Raw genomic sequence first — 16,509 nt, forward strand, 5'->3', positions numbered from 1 at the left:
AGGTCTTAACTCAAATGTCTCCTGACATCTCTGTCCACTCAATCTAAGGGAAGCTCCCCTCCCCACCACAGCCACTCTCTCTCCTATAACCCTATTTTATTTTCTTGGTGTTTTTTGTTTGTTTGTTTGTTTTTGAGATAGAGTCTTGCTCTGTTGCGCAGGCTGGAGTGTAATGGCACGTTCTCAGTTCACTGCAAGCTCCACCTCCCAGGTTAAAGTGATTCTCCTGCATCAGCCTCCCGAGTAGCTGGGACTACAGGCACGAGCCACCATGCCTGGCTAATTTTTGTATTTTTAGTATAGGTGGGGTTTCGCTGTGTTGGCCAGGCTAGTCTCGAATTTCTGACCTCATGTGATCCACCCGCCTCGGCCTCCCAAAGTGCTGGGATTACAGGTGTGAGCCACCGTGCCTGGCCTATTTTCTTGGTGTTATTTATCGATGTCAGGCATCATCTGTTTTCCTCCAAAAAGAGGATACTTCTCATCTTACTTTCCTCTGGACCTCCAGCAGCGAGAACAGTGCTAGCACATAAGGAATTCTAATAAGAATTTGCTGAGCTAACAAATGAGTGACTGAATCTGGACTCAGCTTTTGCAGCTGCTGGTGTAGGATGATGACCCAGTTGATTTCTTCTGTGCTATGTATGATCATCCCCACCATATACATTTTGGAAATTAAGTCTCCAGCATGTGAGGGGTCATCTTGATACCCACATCCTCACGGTGCCAGGTTAATGTTCCCAGCTCAGCCTCAAGACCTCCAGCCTCCCCTCAGCAGCCAGAGCCTCCAACCCGCCCTGCCTTCTCACCCTGTCCGATACCACTTGTCCTGATCCACTGCTTCCTCTGTCTTCTGAGGCTCACCCCAGTAGCCCAGCATGACGCAGTACCCTCGGATGCACAGCTCCCCGGGCGTGTTCAGCTCTGCCAGCATCCCCGCCTCCATGTTCATGATCCGGGCCTGGGACAGGACAGCCTCAGGTTGGGGCTTCCTATCCTCTTACTTCAGCATAGGTGGTCCTCAGAAATGGAGAGAGCTTTGCCTGCTCTCAGCCCCCCAACTCAACCACCTGGAATGAGGCCCCCTGGCTCTGCCTATCCCCATCCAGAGAAGGGAGACAAAGGCTAGAGTCGACCCAAAGCCGGTCAGAGACCTGAGCTGGGCATGAAAGAAGAGCTGAGGCCCAAGCTGGGAGTGCTGAGGAAACAGAGCAGGCAGGCAGCTGCTGCAAAGAAAGAGGTCTGTGGACTGCAGAGCCAGCTGAAGAATTATAAACTGCAGAGGAGAAGGGAGTCTCCTCTTCCCATTAAGCAGTAAATAAGCCAAAGAGGGTGGCATGGCAACACCATGTGAATACAAGAGGCAGAGTCTGAAAGTCTGGTAGAGCAAAGAGCCATGGCCACCGTGCCAAGGAAAGCCGAGCCTCCATGTGCCTGTCTGCATCTGTGAAATGGGGTGAGTGATGTCTGCCCCTGTTTCCCTTCCAGGTGAGCATCCTAGTGAGAATGGCAGTGCAGCTGTAGGACACATGGGAGGGGGCTCACATCCCTACTCAAACCCTGGGTACAGGGCTGCTCTGGCGAGAGGGCAGGGCATATTCACACCAGGACAGCAGTCAGCACCAGTGGAAGCAGCCACTTGTGCACAGGGGCAGCAATCCCCTAGGGGCGGGAGCAGAAGGGTGCAGGGGAAATCAGGAGCCAGCTGGCACAGCCCCAGTGTTGGAGCAGGAAAGGAGGCATGGCTGGGCGTTTAAGATTGAGATGCACTCTGGGGTAACCTTTGAGGGGCAAAGGGACCTCCCCAAAGGGATAGGCTGCTTGGGAAATGAAGTGTTTATGCCAAGCAAGAAGAGAAACTCTGCTAAAGCGAGAGCCGGGGACCACTGGAGGAAAAGAAGCTATGTAGGAAAACTCTCTGTGCTCTGGCTCCTCTTTGAGGCTACCCTGGCTGCCCTGAAACAGACAGTGGGCTTGGCAAAAACACACCTCAGACAGGAAGGGAGGCTGCAGAGAAGTTCAGCTGGCAGCCACTCACAGCCACTGTTCCAGCTTTCCCCCTTTCATGCTTAGCCCACAGAGAACGCTCCAGGCCAGGCCTAGCACACCACTGCTGCTGCTGGGGAGCTCTAGGCATCCTGAGTGAGCCATTTGGCTCTCTCACTAAAAGCAACAGATGTCCCAGCTGGGTGCACCCCAGTTGGGTGATGGGAGGTGGGGCTTCGGAGTCTTGGTCAGGGGCTCACCTCCGTGTGAGGCATAATTCTGCCCACACTTTCTGCCTTCTGCTCCACAGTGTCCTCAGGGAAGTTCGAGAATGTGACGGGACTGTTCTCTGTGGTTCCATAAGCAACCTAGAGGGTCCAGAAAGGGTGCCTGAAGAGGGCTCAGCGCATGCAGAGGGATCGGGTGAGCTATCTGGGGAAATGGGAAGGAATTCATAAAAGAAAAGGGAAAGTGGAGGACAGCTGAATGGTGGAAACAGAGACATCATTGGTAGGGGCCTGGGGTCAGGAGGCAGAGATGCTGGGAGTGAGCAAGCTAGATCTCTGCAGGGCCCCAGATCTGAAGGAAACTTGAGAGCAGGGACACCATTCTCTTCCAGCTGGAGCTCTCTCAGTGCCCCGTTTCCTTGGAGCAGCCACCTGTCTGTGCCTGTGGCTCCAGTATTACCATCATCCCACCCTTCTCTCCCCCATCCCCTGGCTGCCTTAACCCCATCTTCCTGATTTCAGGCCACACCCCCTGCCCCTCGCTTCCAAGCCAAAGGCCCCATATACTTGATGAGAAAGCCAGCCTGCCTTGGCCCAGCTAGGAGTGGCACAAACACAACCCACCCCCCTCCCCATTCCGCAAACCCTGAACAAGTGCCTGGCCTTGGGGCAGGCATCCCCCAAGCTCTGGAGAGTTTCCCGTGAATTTATTTCCATCAAAATAAAAAACAACCTAAGCAGTGATTTTAAAAACCAGTGGCAACCCCAACACCTCCCCATTTCCAGTGGTTGGAAAGCCTGAGCAACAGAAAAACCAGAAGCCAGCCTTGGAGAAGCCTAAATACCATCAAGGAATGGTCTAGGCCAAGTATGACCCCCCTATCCTAGAGGCAAGGGGCAGAGAGGTTTGGGAAAAGGGCAGGCGCTGGAAATCAGGCCCCAACACGAGGGTACTGGGTAAGGGGAGAGAGGCTAGCTACCGCATGTCCTAGGTCCCTTTTAATCAACGGACACCAGATCTCATCCATCCTCCTCCCTACACCAAGCTTCCCCCATATCAGCTGCTCTGGCTCTGGCAGGACTAGGGTTTGGTTCAATGTGGGGTCTGGTTTCTCCCTCCACCATTCACAGACAATATCCTTTGCCAGGCAGCTTGGAGCTCATCCTGAGGCCAGAGCTGTGACCCTGCCTGTTCACCCTCCCCTTTCCACAGGAATCCGGACATCGTGGCTGGCAAGTGGGTACACAGAAATCTGGCGGGCTGGGGCGGGACTGCCCACAGAACTTAGGGTCTGGCAGCCAGAGCCGTCCAGTGCTGGTCCTTCGACCTGCCCCGCCCCCTCCCGCACTCGTCCTCACAGTCCTGGGGCCACTGCCCGAATGTGGCCTCTGCCAAGTACACCTCGGCGCCACTCAGCCGCCACCCTGAGACCCCTCAGGGGCGGGTCCTGACCACTAGGGTTGGGGATGAGGGATGGGGATATTTCGGGGCGATGAAGGAGGGAGGATGGTGAGACTGTGCTTGTGGCCTGTGGTTTCCAGGTGTGTTTGCCATTCCCGTTGGCCACCCTCCCCGAGTTCCCACTTTTTTTGCTTAGCCTTCAGCTGTGGAAAAAGGGGATGGGGGCGCAAGCAGGGTTGGGAGAGAGGGGTGGGGGCGCGCACCAGGGTGGGGAAAGAGCTCGGGTCTCCCCAGGACCAACTTCGATGAGTCCGAAGTGGGAGCCTGACGCCGGGGCGGCTCTCACGCTCGGCCGGCGCCGCACAAGCACCCCATTAAAGCGCCGCCAGCTGGCCCACCGCGGGGAGACGCGTCCGGCTGTCCGGTCCTGCTTCCTCCCGCCTCGCATCCAGGGCACCCGGCCGAGCGTGTGTGGATGGTGCGGCGTGGAGGCTCAAACTTGAGCAAACAAATAAGTTCAGGGAACGCCTCCCTCTCTATGATGTAAACTCGGGGCTCCAGACATAACCATTCCCCCTTCCCAGAAAAGCCCCGGGAAAGGCGGTAGGCAGAGGAGCAGCACAGGAGAGCAGGGGGCTAGAGCCGGGGCTCGGGGCCACGGTCCCACTCCCCATGCACGGTCGCCGGCTGGGGAAGGGCCCCGCCCCCTTCCCCGTGGAGGGCGGGGGCGCATCTCTGGGCGCGAGCGAGTTAAGCCCAGTGGCCTCGATGCTCCACGTAGGAGCTGGCTCGGCTGCCGGCTGCGGTCAGGGCCACCGTATAAAGAGGGCCGCAGACCCAAGCGCCCAGGACTCGCCGCTGCCTGCGCCCCGCCGCCGCTGCTGCCCCCAGCCCCGGCCCCAGGAGTCCTGGCCATGGCCAGCCCAATGCTCTTGCTCAGCCTCGGCCTCCTGGCTGGTCTGCTGCCGGCGCTGGCCGCCTGCCCCCAGAACTGCCACTGCCACGGCGACCTGCAGCACGTCATTTGCGACAAGGTGGGGCTGCAGAAGATCCCCAAGGTATCAGAGAAGACCAAGCTGCTCAACCTACAGCGCAACAACTTCCCGGTGCTGGCTGCCAACTCGTTTCGGGCCATGCCGAACCTCGTGTCGCTGCACCTGCAGCACTGCCAGATTCGCGAGGTGGCCGCCGGTGCCTTCCGCGGCCTCAAGCAGCTTATCTACTTGTACCTGTCCCATAACGATATCCGCGTGCTGCGCGCAGGTGCCTTCGACGACCTGACCGAGCTGACCTACCTCTACCTGGACCACAACAAGGTCACCGAGCTGCCCCGGGGGTTGCTCTCCCCGCTGGTCAACCTCTTCATCTTGCAGCTTAACAACAACAAAATCCGTGAGCTGCGCGCAGGCGCCTTCCAGGGAGCCAAGGACCTGCGCTGGCTCTACCTGTCCGAAAACGCGCTGAGCTCCCTGCAGCCCGGGGCCCTGGACGACGTGGAGAACCTCGCCAAATTCCACGTGGACAGGAACCAGCTGTCCAGCTACCCCTCGGCTGCCCTGAGCAAGCTACGGGTGGTGGAGGAGCTGAAGCTGTCCCACAACCCCCTGAAAAGCATTCCGGACAATGCCTTCCAGTCCTTTGGCAGATACCTGGAGACCCTCTGGCTGGACAACACGAACCTAGAGAAGGTGAGCTCCTGGCTGCGGGCTCTCCCCTGGTTCCTTCTTCCCTTCCTGGAGGCCCCAGGAGCCAGAGCCACAGCTGGCACCAACCCCTGTCCCCAGGTTCCCTGTCCCTCTGGCTATCTCCAAGGTGAACAGCTCTGCCACCTCCCTTCCTCACCTTGTCACATCCCTACCCTAATCCCTGTTGGCTGCCAGTCTCGGCCACTGCCCTCCTAGGATTCTTACATATAAAAGGAGTGGGGCTGCCCTGGCCCCACAAATGGCCCCCTAGGGCCATCTCCAGTGCTCCTAAACCCCCCACTGTGGGCAGCAGCCACCTCTTCCTGTTGGGCCTTCCACCCCTCCTCTGCTGTTTTCCCGTCTCCAGTAAACCTACCACCCCATAAAGGAAGGTTTGTTTATTGAGGAGCCTTCTAGAGGAGCTGGGCAGATCAGGCCCACAAAGAGACCCTGTTCCTGGTGGGGGCTGTGCATATGTGCTAAGGGGGAGTGGGGGACTGGGGAGTGAGGGGAAGCAAATGCCTGAGGAAGACATTCTCCATGCCCCACAGAGGCCCCTGCCCAAAGCCGCACAGACACAATTCATTGCATTCTCAAGTGCATTGCAGCTCAGTAGGCATGGGACCAAGGGCTCCCCCAGGCTGCAAACATCATGCCCATGGGCTCCGTGAAGGGGCAAAGGCAAGACCACTATTGTCAATCCTTGGCACAAGACCCCAGGTGTCTCTCCATAGGGAAGACCGGCATGCCTCACTGTCTCCAGACTGCTGACTGCCCTTTGCCCTCCCCCATCACTAGACCCATTTCCTGTCTGCTTCCTCACTCATTCCTTTCTCCCCTGGGGTGCCCAGTGTCTGGCCAGCTGGGGCTACGTTGGATCCGAGCAGAATCCCTTCTCTGGGACTGGAAAAATCACCCTGGTACAGGGCCTTCAGCCAGGAGGTGTGGGTGGGGACCAACAAGGTAGAGGAGAGTCTGGTTACTGGAGACCTTCATACCTCAATGTGGGCCACAGGAGAGGGCGCGGGTGTGGAGATGTGGGCAGAATCTCACTTGGGCAGCAGCCAACCTTTGTTTGGGTAGATGGAGCCTGCTCAAGCCTGCCCTTCAGCCCTGCCTCTCCTCAGCTGAAGTTGAAGTCCCCTGTGGCCCACCAGTGCCAGAGTGGTCTTTCAGTGGGCAGCAGAGCGGCGAATCGGGTTGGTTTGGGGCAGGGGAGGCCAGACAGGAATTGTGGCGCCTGGGCAAAGGTGTGGGCACCAATAGAACATTTCCTCTGGAGCCGTCCAACCTGGCCAAAGGCTCCACCAAGGTGGCTTCACAAATAGCGTCTGGCTGGCAGTGGGGGAGCAGTGAGGACAGAGCTGGGGTAAGTCCTAGGACCCTGGGACTGTGGGGAGCCTGGGCCCACTGCCCACTCCACTAAGCACAGACCAAGTTCACCATGTACCAGTTTGGGTTGCTGGGGCCAAACTCTGGCAGCTCCACAGTCCCAGTGTTTGTGCAGGGATTGTGGTGCCAGGGGAAGAGGAGCTGGGTGTGGTCCTGTGGCTACTGTTTACCCACTGCTGTGACCCAGGGCAAAGGACAGCGCTTTTTCCGTTTCCCAATTTGCATATTGAAAAGAACACAACCTGGCCGGGTGCGGTGGCTTGAGCCTGTAATCCCAGCACTTTGGGAGGCCGAAGCAGGCAGATCATGAGGTCAGGAGATCGAGACCATCCTGGCTAACAGGGTGAAAGCACGTCTCTATTGAAAATACAAAAAATTAGTCCGGTGTGGTGGTGGGAGCCTGTAGTCCCAGCTACTCGGGAGGCTGAGGCAGGAGAATGGTGTGAACCCAGGAGGTGGAGGTTGTAGTAAGCTGAGATCGTGCCAGTGCACCCCAGCCTGGGCAACAGAGCAAGACTCTGTCTCAAAAAAAAAAAAAAAAAAAAGAAAAGAAAAGAAAAGAAAATAACACCACCTGTCTCAAAGAGGGTTGTATAGATTGGATCATCTGCGACCACTTGGTCACACTGCTTTGAAAACCGGGAAACTCCTCCAAGCGCCATGGCTCAGGTTCAGGGAAGGACCCTGCCCCTCTGGCACTCGGGTGCTCTCTCATTCACTCATGACCACCTTGCTCCCCAGTTCTCAGATGGTGCCTTCCTGGGTGTAACCACGCTGAAACACGCCCATTTGGAGAACAACCGCCTGAACCAGCTGCCTTCCAACTTCCCTTTCGACAGCCTGGAGACCCTCACCCTTACCAACAACCCCTGGAAGTGTACCTGCCAGCTCCGGGGTCTTCGGCGGTAAGAACACCCCCATGTCATTCCCAGAGCCCACCCTCATGTGATAGAGACACATTAGCCCCGCACTAAGACATGTTGGACATGCATCCTAGATCTGCTACCTAATAGGCATGGGACCCTGGGATCCTCAGTTTCCCCATCTGTAAAATGAAGATGACAGCTTCAGACTATCCTGTGGCCAAGTCAATCCTGGTCCCATAGTTCACTGCCCTTCCCCTCAGCACTCCCACCTTCTTCCCCAGACCCAGCAAGTTTCTGTCTCTCCAGGTGGCTGGAAGCCAAGGCCTCCCGCCCAGATGCCACCTGTGCCTCACCTGCCAAGTTCAAGGGCCAACACATCCGTGACACGGACGCCTTCCGCAGCTGCAAGTTCCCTACCAAGAGGTCCAAGAAAGCTGGCCGCCATTAAACAGGTGGGGGCTGGGTAAACAGGTCCCCTATATCCCTCTTTGGTGATTCCAGCAAGTGAGCTGGTATCTTCCAGGGTACCCCTTCCCACTGGAGGGGCAGGCAGACCCTCCATTTTTAGAGAGAGAGGAGGGGAGGACTGGGGCCCCTTTCAAAGGGAGGAAAAGCTCCTGCCCAGGACTTCCATCATTTTCTCCAAGCATTATCTGGGTTGCTGGAGTACTGACATCGATCCTTGCCTCCTTGCAGGTTCTGACTCAGCCAGTCCTGGTGACTGGCCACTGCCTTCCACCGGAGAGACTACTGACCTTCCCATTTCCACCCCTACCTTCTCCCCACAGCCTCTGCTGATGCACAGAGCTGCCCACACCTAGACACGTCCTGGCAGGGGGCCTCGGGCACTCCACTACCAACCCAGCTCCACTCAGCAATGTCCTGGGGAGAAGGAAGGCTGAGCCCCTCCCCAGCCATCATGCTTTCCCCACCCTCCAGCTCCTCTCAGAGAAGCTGTTGCTGAGACCCCCCCAAGTCAATCAGAACCACAACGGGTTGGTCATCAGGATGGCCACCCTTTCAGGATCATCCTTCCTCTGTTCCTCTTTCCCTGCCACGTGGCAACAATCATCAGGTCCTTGCCCCACCCCTTGCTTCCAGAAAGGGTTTTAAAGCCCATGCCCCAACTCTGCCAGCCCCCAACTGCCAGGACATTCTAGCAGGACATCGGTGCTTTGCTGCCCGTCTTCCCATGCTGCAATTTCTTCCTGAGATTTCTATAAATATAAATGTATGTATGTATGATATTTAGTCCCCTGCCACCTATTTCCTTCACCCACCAGGTGCTGATGAGGTCAGACTATCTTTTATCACATCTGCTTTCTGGAGGGAGGGCTGGCTGCAAGGGTCGCCTTTGAACATCTGGCCTGGGCTCATCCCCATGCCTGTCAATCTGTTGTCATCCCAGGCCTGGCCTGCCCACAGCCCGGGCCCCGGTCACCACTCACCACCAGGTCCTTCATATTTATCTTGTTGATGATGGCTCGGATCAACTCTGGAGGTGCAGGGGACCCAGCAATGACACCTGAATCACAGAGAGAGGGGCTGACACAGCTCCCCACTTCTCCAGGCCCAGTGGAGTCCTTTTACCTACAGCTCGTTCCAGGGAGGAACCTTCCCTTTTCTCCCCTGACCCCGAGCCTTTCCTACACCTGGCAGCTGGCCCTGGACTGGTGTCCCGGGACACTGGGGATCTCCCTCCCTCCCACCCACATTTTTACAGTGTCCTTCCTGCCCCCTAAATAAAAGACTGGGAGCTAACTGACCCAGGCCATTCCTGTAGGGGAAGCAGCCCCCTCCCCAAGCCTGGCTACCCTTGGCCCCACCCCACCTCCACGCATGGTCGAGATGTCATAACTGGAGAAGTCTGGCTGGTTCAGAATGTCCACGAACATCGTGGGGGTACCATACAGGAAGGAGCCTCTGTATAGGAGGAGGTCTCGAAATTAGGCTTGGAAGTGGAAGGGAACTCCCTCTTCTCACCCACCCCACCATGAAACTGCAGCAAAGGGAACAGGCAGGAGAAGCTCCTGAGGCAGGAACTGGTCCTCTCCTTGGGGTCCTCCACTGTCCCCATCCCCAGTCTCCTGGCTGGAGGGAGGAGGCAGCTCGGAAAGGTGTCAGGGCCCAGGAGTGAGGAACAAGAGGGTTTTATCAGCCTACAAGTAGCCTGTTCACCAGTGCCCACCTCTCTTTGCTGATGGCCTCCAGTGCCTTTTTGCCATTGAAGACGGGAGAGGCCAGGATGAGGGTGGCACCGTACATCAGACACATCATTGTGCCTCCCACAGAACCCAGGCAATGGTACAGGGGGCTGGGCAGGATCATCCGCAACTGCTCTGGTGTCTGGTGATGGAGACAGGAGGCTGGGTCTGTCTTGGAACCAGAAGCCAGTTCCTCTAGCTGGCAAGGGGAGCCCAGCCAGCCCCCCACCCCTGCCTGAGCCACCCCTTCTGCAGCCTTGCCCTGGGCCTAGAGCCGCCTCACCTTCTTATGCAGTTTCAGGCGCTCTCCTAATATGCTGGAGTTGTTGACAATGTTGTAGTGGGAGAGGGTGGCCCCCTTGGGGCTGCCTGTTGTCCCCTGACAAGGCAAGCAGGGCATGGCTTGGTCTCCTTCTCATCTCCTTCCCACCCTGGGCCACTGCCTTGAAGAGCACTGGACCGGGAATCAGGAGACAGGGATTGTTGCCCCAGATCCATCTGTTCAGTATATTTGCAAAAGGTCTACCACAATGCCAGGTGTCAGGGTCCAGCAATGCAGAAGATAAGGTCTCCGTTCTCATGCCACCTATATGGCCCAGAGAACTCTGCCACCCACAAGCTGGCTTGGGCATATTCTCTCTCTGGGTCTCTGATTCCCCATCAGCTAAATGAGGGGCAGCCTCTAGCAGTTCTAACCTGTGTTGGTTCAGTGAATCTGCCACTGCACCGGGAACAAGAGGGCTGGAGTGGAGAGGACAGGGGGCTGGGGGAGGAAATGTGACAAGGATACCAGGTGCTGATATTTTCCAGGGCAGAGAGGACAGCTGAAGGCCAGTCTCAGTAAAGAATGCCTACTCTCTGCTGTCTCCCCATCCCCGCGGAAGTGTCACAGAGGCAGGGGGCATGTGTCCACCTGGGCTTGGGGCCTGGAGACCTCTGCCCTACCGAGGTAAACTGGATGTTGATGGGGTCATGGCAGGACAGGAACTGCTGGATGTGCTGGAGCTGTTCCAGATGCTGCTTTGTGCTGCCAGCCGCCACCACTTCATCCAGGAGCAGGGTTCCCGGCAAAGGGGCATCCACTGAGATGACTGTGGTCAGATCTGGGAGCCTGGGGGTGGGGAGGATGGTGAGAGACAGGGGCTGAGGGAGGGGGCAGGGTGGGTAGTAAGTGAAGGAATCAGGGATGCTCAATGACACACCACCCACTAACCCGGGACACACCCACCTCTGACTTTTCAAGGCCCCTGGCTGGGCATTCTCCACCTCTGGACAGATCTGCTTCAGGATGTTGTAGTATTGCTGGGTCTTGAATTGCTTGGGGAACACAAGGGCCTTGCAGCCCACCTGTGGAAGGGGAGTCCCCCACCTGCAGTCAACAGGGAGCCTCAGACTAGAGCTCTGGGGGATTCCTCACTAATCAGTTGCTCTCATACAAAGGCACCCGCCTCTGACACACACACCTCCAGCACACTCCCAGGCCCCACACTGCAAGACAAATGCACACATGAACCAACCCCAAGACACACACACCACACCCTGAGACACATATGTATTGCATATGAGGATGGACACACACGCATACATACACCTCTGCCCTGACAGACACATGCCCCCGTCCCTGCACACTCACGCCAGGTTTGTGTTTGACCAACCACCCTCTCCATGGAGTTGGGGCCACCTTCCAACCATCTATGACCTAAGGAAGGACACTCTGCATGTCACCCACACACGCATGCCCTAGCTCACACCATCAGACTCTGTGACAAGCAGAGTCTGTGCAGCCCCCTGTGCCAGGCCCCAGCCGGGCCCCTCCCTGACAAATGAGCTGTACCTTCTTGAGGACATACTCCAGTTCCGTAGGCTGGTAGGCTGGGTTCACAGACACCTGGTGGAAGCGGTGAGGGCATATCAGTATTCTGGGCAGACCCTGTCCCTCCTGCTGCCCCTCTACCCCCAGGAGGCATAGAGGCAGTGCTCTACACCCCTCTAACTCCCGGAGGCCTCCTTGGTGGGCCTCAGGAGAAAGCACTACCTGGTTTGAAACCAACCAGGCACTGGTTTGGTCCTGGGGGCTGAGGGCCTGAGGGGCTCCCCTTGAATGATGTTCCCCCACGCACACCCAGCTGTGCCAAGCAAGCCCCTCCTCACCAGAATGATGCCCGCCTGGGCAGTGGCCAACTGTATGAGCACCCACGCATAGGAGTTAGGTCCCCACATGCCCAGCCGGTCACCCTTGCAGAGACCAATGCTCAGGAGGCCAGAAGCAGCTTTGTCCACCTGGTGTAAAAGATGGGGCACAAGGGGTGAGATGGGGCAAGCAAGAAGGGGCCCAAGACGCCCACCCTCAGCCCTTAGCCCGGGAGTTCTTATCAGAATCACTGGGGACAAAGGGACAGGCAGATTCCCAGCCTCAGTGGGTCTGCCCTGGAGCCTGCATAGTTAACAAGTGCTCCAGGAGCTGCTGATACAGGAGGTGTTGGACCCCCTGTGCCTCAGTCCTGTCTCCTTCTCCTGCCATCCTTTGGGATTCTCTGGCAGCCCTAGCACACTGCCCCATAGCCAGGTGCCCACGCTCCTGGTTCTGCCCAGCGAGGGCAGCTTGGGAACTAGCACCTGCCCACTTTGAGGTTTCCAGGTCAGGACCCACCTCCTCCTTGAGTTGGGCGAAGGTCAACCTGACGTTTTCATGGAGGACGACCAAGGCTTCTCGTTCTGGGACCCTCTGTGCTGTGGCCTCCAGGCACCGGCCCACAGTCTTGCTGATAAGATGGTTTTTGGTGCACCCTTGAACGTAGCTGAGGCCTCCAGCGGGCAGGGGAGCCATGTGATCCACCTCTCTGGAACTGTAGGGAGAGGAGCTATGAGTTTGACTGTCCCAGATCAGCCTCCCTGGAACCAAGGGCATGGCACACTCAGTCAAGTCAGGGGGTAGGCTGCTGACAACGTGTTAGAAACCACTAGGTTTTCTCCAGATCTTCCTGTAAGCCTAAAATCCCCCAGACCCTTTTCCCAGCCTCAAGCCTAATCCCAAGGCAGCAGGACAGGGACAAGGTTACACCAAGCTGGAGCAAAGGGCCCTCCTTCACCTTCAGGGGAAAGGTGAGATGCCCTAGCGAAGCCTGGGAGAGCCTGCCTGCGCAGACACATCTTACAAAGCAGGACCATGCCTTCGCCCCCAGGCCCTGCCTCCTGGAGAATAAACAGGTCACTGGGGTCCTTCCTAAGGAACCAGGGAAGCTGTGCCTGGACCCAGGGCTGGAATCCAAGGCCTTAGGATTTTAGGCTCCTTAGTGGGCCAGTTTTTCTCCTGAGGGCCTGAAAGCCAAAGACAGAATAGGAAAGGAATAAAGGAGAGGGCAGATGGAGGCCCTGAGAGGCAGCTGGGAGGCCCCTGTTATTCCACAGGCCTGTAGGTGTCCAGTGCCAGGTGCTACAAGATCCTGGGCACCTGCAGATGAAGCAGAAAGCCCCTATACGCCAAATGGCACCTGGGCTCCAGCTCCCACTCTCAGATGATGTCACAAGGCAGGCAGTTTCGGTCTCCAGGGAATTAAGAAGCTGGCTGAAAGCAGCCAGTTAAGGAAAAGGGGCCAGATGTCAGACAAGCAAGGGGCACCAAGAGCCTGAGAGTACTGAGCTGAGGATGTCAAGTGGAGGAAGCAGCCAGCTCAGGACCTGGCTTGGGTTCTAGTCTGGGACTGGGACTCTTCACCTCTCACATGTGGCTGCCTATCCATCTCAGGGCACAGGTGGACACAGGTCTGGGTAGAGGTCTGGGCAGTCACGGGAGTAGTAACCTACTCCCCACTTTTCTCCATCAGCCTTTCAGGAACTACCCATCTCCTCCCAGCCCTGCCAGGTAAGAAACGACCCCCAAGTAAGGGCACGTCAAGCTGGAGGAGAACGTGCACTTCCATTACTGCTCCACTGAACTTTCCTCACCTTTTATTAACTGTGGCACCTGAGCCGGGCACGGCTGCTCACACCTGTAAAGTAATGCCAGTACTTTAGGAGGCTGCAGCAGGAGGATCACTTGAGCCCAGGAGTTCGAGACCAGCCTGGGCAATATAGGGAAACCCTGTCTCTACGAAACATTTTTAACAATTAACCAGGTATGGTGGCGCATGCCTTAGTCCCAGCTACTCTGGAGGTCGAGGGGGGAGGATCACTCGAGCCTGGGAGGCAGAGGTTGCAGTGAGTCATGGTTGCACCACTGCACTTGAGCCTGGGTGACAGAGTCCCCGTCTCAAACAACAAACCAACAAAACCCAGTGAGACCTGGCAAGTTATCTGTTTACTCTTTGGCTAGAAGGGGATGAACAGACTGCCTTGCCTATTCCATAGGGGGGCCATGAGGTTCAAGTGTGAACAGGCCTGCAAAGGTGCTCTGGGAAGGCTGAAGTGCTCTGTAATCAACAGGCATTTTACCGTCCATTTATGGCATTTATCGACCACGCATTCAACACACATTCAGTGAGCACCCATATGTGCCAAGTACTATGCTAGGACTAGAGATAGAACAAGCCATAGTCCTTCCTCTAAGAAGCTCCCTGTCTCTGGGAAAATTAGACATATTAGCTCTTCATGGGTGGGAACAGCCTAGAAAATCAGGAAATGGGAGCCATGAGGCAGACTGTGGGGGGGGGATCCCCAGCCCATCTGAGGCCCATTCTCTGTCCCCTCAAAGCTGGGTTAAGGTAGCCTCTCTTAGACCTGGGTCCTGGGGCCACCCGCACTATGGCCTCCTCAGCCCTACAGAGTAATTAGCTAACATTTATTCCTCCAACAAATATTTAGTAAACACCCACCACAGAGAAGGCCCAATGCTAAAAAATGAACATAACCAAAAACAGTCCCTGTCCTTGCAGAGCTAAGGGTCTGGTCAGAAAGAGAGGAGTGCAGTCAACCTTAGTAATGATGAATGTATGTTTAGAAAGCTGAGATAAGGAAGGGACCATGGTCCTAGGAGCACCTGTAAGAGGGAATATGGGATCACCTGGGGCTCCAAGGAAAACTCCCTTAAGAAAGTTATGCCTAAGCTGAGAGCTGAAGGGTGAGGAAGTGTTCATCATCAGAGAAGGGAGAGGAGGGCATTTCCAGCAGAGGAGAGCTTGTCTCTGTGGCTGGAGCACAGAAAATGAGAGGGAGTGCTGTGAGAATGGGAGGAGTGACTGGAACTTGAACCCAGCTGAAACCAAAGGGCCCAGAGCAGAGGACATTAGGCCTGGAAGAATGAGGAGAGCCCCCATACTCCAGGTGCTGGGGTTGGGGTTTTCTCCACCCATGGGCCCAAATGGACCCACATCATTTATGAAGTGAAGAGGGATGGATGGATGTTGGAACCAGGATCTGTGTTGATGGGCTGATCCCTCCCTTGTCCCTCCAGGGACATCAGAAGGAACCTTCTCAACCAGTGTCACTCCCTCCTCCAAGGGACAGTTTTTCAGGATGTGGTCCATGGAGATCTGCTTCGGAATCATCTCAGGATCTCACAAAGAATGCAGTTTCCTGGGTCCCTGCAATGCCTACTCATTGCAGAGCTTCTGGGGAGTGGACCGGGGGAATCTGAATTTTTAACAGAATCCCATGTGATTCTGAAGTGGGCCTGGATGAGAAGGATTCTATGAACCACACTTTGACAACCACTCTCTTGGCAATCTAAGCCACCCCAACTGTCTTTGACTCATCTATTCAAGCAAGCTTTAGTGAGCACCTACTGTGTGCCAGCCCTGTGCCAGGTGCTAGGGATACAGGGATGGATAAGACACTGCTTCCAGCCCTCTAAGTAGTCACAGTGTGGTAAGAAGAGAAAGGTATGTAAACAAATCATTTCAACTCTCAGATTAAGACTATTCAGTAAGGAAGAGAACAAAAGGAAGATAACCTACTCTCTCTCCAGGGATACATGGGACAGAGTGGGGTTTCTTTCCCCACACTCCCCACATCTCAACTACCAACCTCAGCTCCTCCTGCTTTTCACCCTTGTAATTTCACTCAGTTCCACATGTCTATGAAATCTGTGGGTCCTCAGGGTCTACTGAGATCTGCAGAGGTCTAGAGTGGAAAAGTGGTCCTCTTCCCAGCCCCCTACTGATGAAGGAAGATGCTGCATGTCCCTCCAAACCTCCACATCCTCCTGCAAGAGTGTGGTCCTCAGCATAGGGGGCCCCTGGAGCTTCTACCTGGAGTCTACCAGGCCGAGCACATATCCAATGATGGCCTGGAAGGTCTGGAAACCAGAGCACACCTTCTATGGGAACAGAATTTGCTCTGTTCACATTCCCACCTAGGTCTGAGTAAGAGCTCAGAAACTGTTACCTAGAGCAGGCCAGTGAGGACACGCAGTCCTGGGTATAGGGTGTGACACCTGGACTTCCCAGGGGCCTTTTTTTTTTTTTCATTGTTTGTTTGTTCGTTTTTGAGAAAGGATCTCACTTTGTCATCCTGGCTAGAGTGCAGTGGTGCAACCATGGCTCACTGAAGCCTCGACCTCCCAAACTCAAGCAGTCCTCCCACCTCAGCCTCCCAAGTAGCTGAGACTACAGATGTGTGCCACCACACCCAGCTAATTTTATTTTATTTTATTTTTTGGTAGAGATGGAGTCTTACTATATTGCCAGGATTGGTCTCAAACTCCTGGGCTCAAGTGATTCTCCCACCTTGGCATCCCAAAGTCCTGGAAATACAGGTGTGAGCCACTGCACCCGGCCACCAGGCACTTTTTTTTTTTTTTTTTTTTTTTTT

General features: G+C 55.9%; 2 protein-coding genes across 3 annotated transcripts in view; one reads left to right on the forward strand and one right to left on the reverse strand.

The window, feature by feature from the left end:
* ACSF2 (acyl-CoA synthetase family member 2) overlaps positions 1-16,509 on the reverse strand; it is a 51,899-nt gene that overhangs the window by 1,261 nt on the left and 34,129 nt on the right. For both annotated transcript variants that reach the window (XM_017853881.1, XM_017853880.1), the window contains 11 exons: positions 12,413-12,608; positions 11,914-12,042; positions 11,597-11,650; positions 10,991-11,109; positions 10,708-10,873; positions 10,046-10,141; positions 9,747-9,904; positions 9,390-9,481; positions 9,007-9,083; positions 2,247-2,354; positions 810-961 (listed from right to left, as the gene is read on the reverse strand). In XM_017853881.1, coding sequence (XP_017709370.1) covers positions 810-961; positions 2,247-2,354; positions 9,007-9,083; positions 9,390-9,481; positions 9,747-9,904; positions 10,046-10,141; positions 10,708-10,873; positions 10,991-11,109; positions 11,597-11,650; positions 11,914-12,042; positions 12,413-12,608 — 1,347 coding nt within the window. The remainder of the gene's footprint in view (positions 1-809; positions 962-2,246; positions 2,355-9,006; positions 9,084-9,389; positions 9,482-9,746; positions 9,905-10,045; positions 10,142-10,707; positions 10,874-10,990; positions 11,110-11,596; positions 11,651-11,913; positions 12,043-12,412; positions 12,609-16,509) is intronic.
* CHAD (chondroadherin) lies at positions 3,879-8,809 on the forward strand. Its single transcript, XM_017853887.1, has 4 exons — positions 3,879-5,303; positions 7,434-7,597; positions 7,865-8,010; positions 8,255-8,809. Exons 1-3 carry the CDS (start codon positions 4,530-4,532, stop codon positions 8,004-8,006), a joined length of 1,080 nt encoding a protein of 359 aa, XP_017709376.1. The 5' UTR covers positions 3,879-4,529; the 3' UTR covers positions 8,007-8,010; positions 8,255-8,809.

Source organism: Rhinopithecus bieti, unplaced genomic scaffold (genome assembly GCF_001698545.2).
Source record: "Rhinopithecus bieti isolate Rb0 unplaced genomic scaffold, ASM169854v2 scaffold_35856, whole genome shotgun sequence".
NCBI classification, from domain to species: Eukaryota; Metazoa; Chordata; class Mammalia; order Primates; family Cercopithecidae; genus Rhinopithecus; species Rhinopithecus bieti.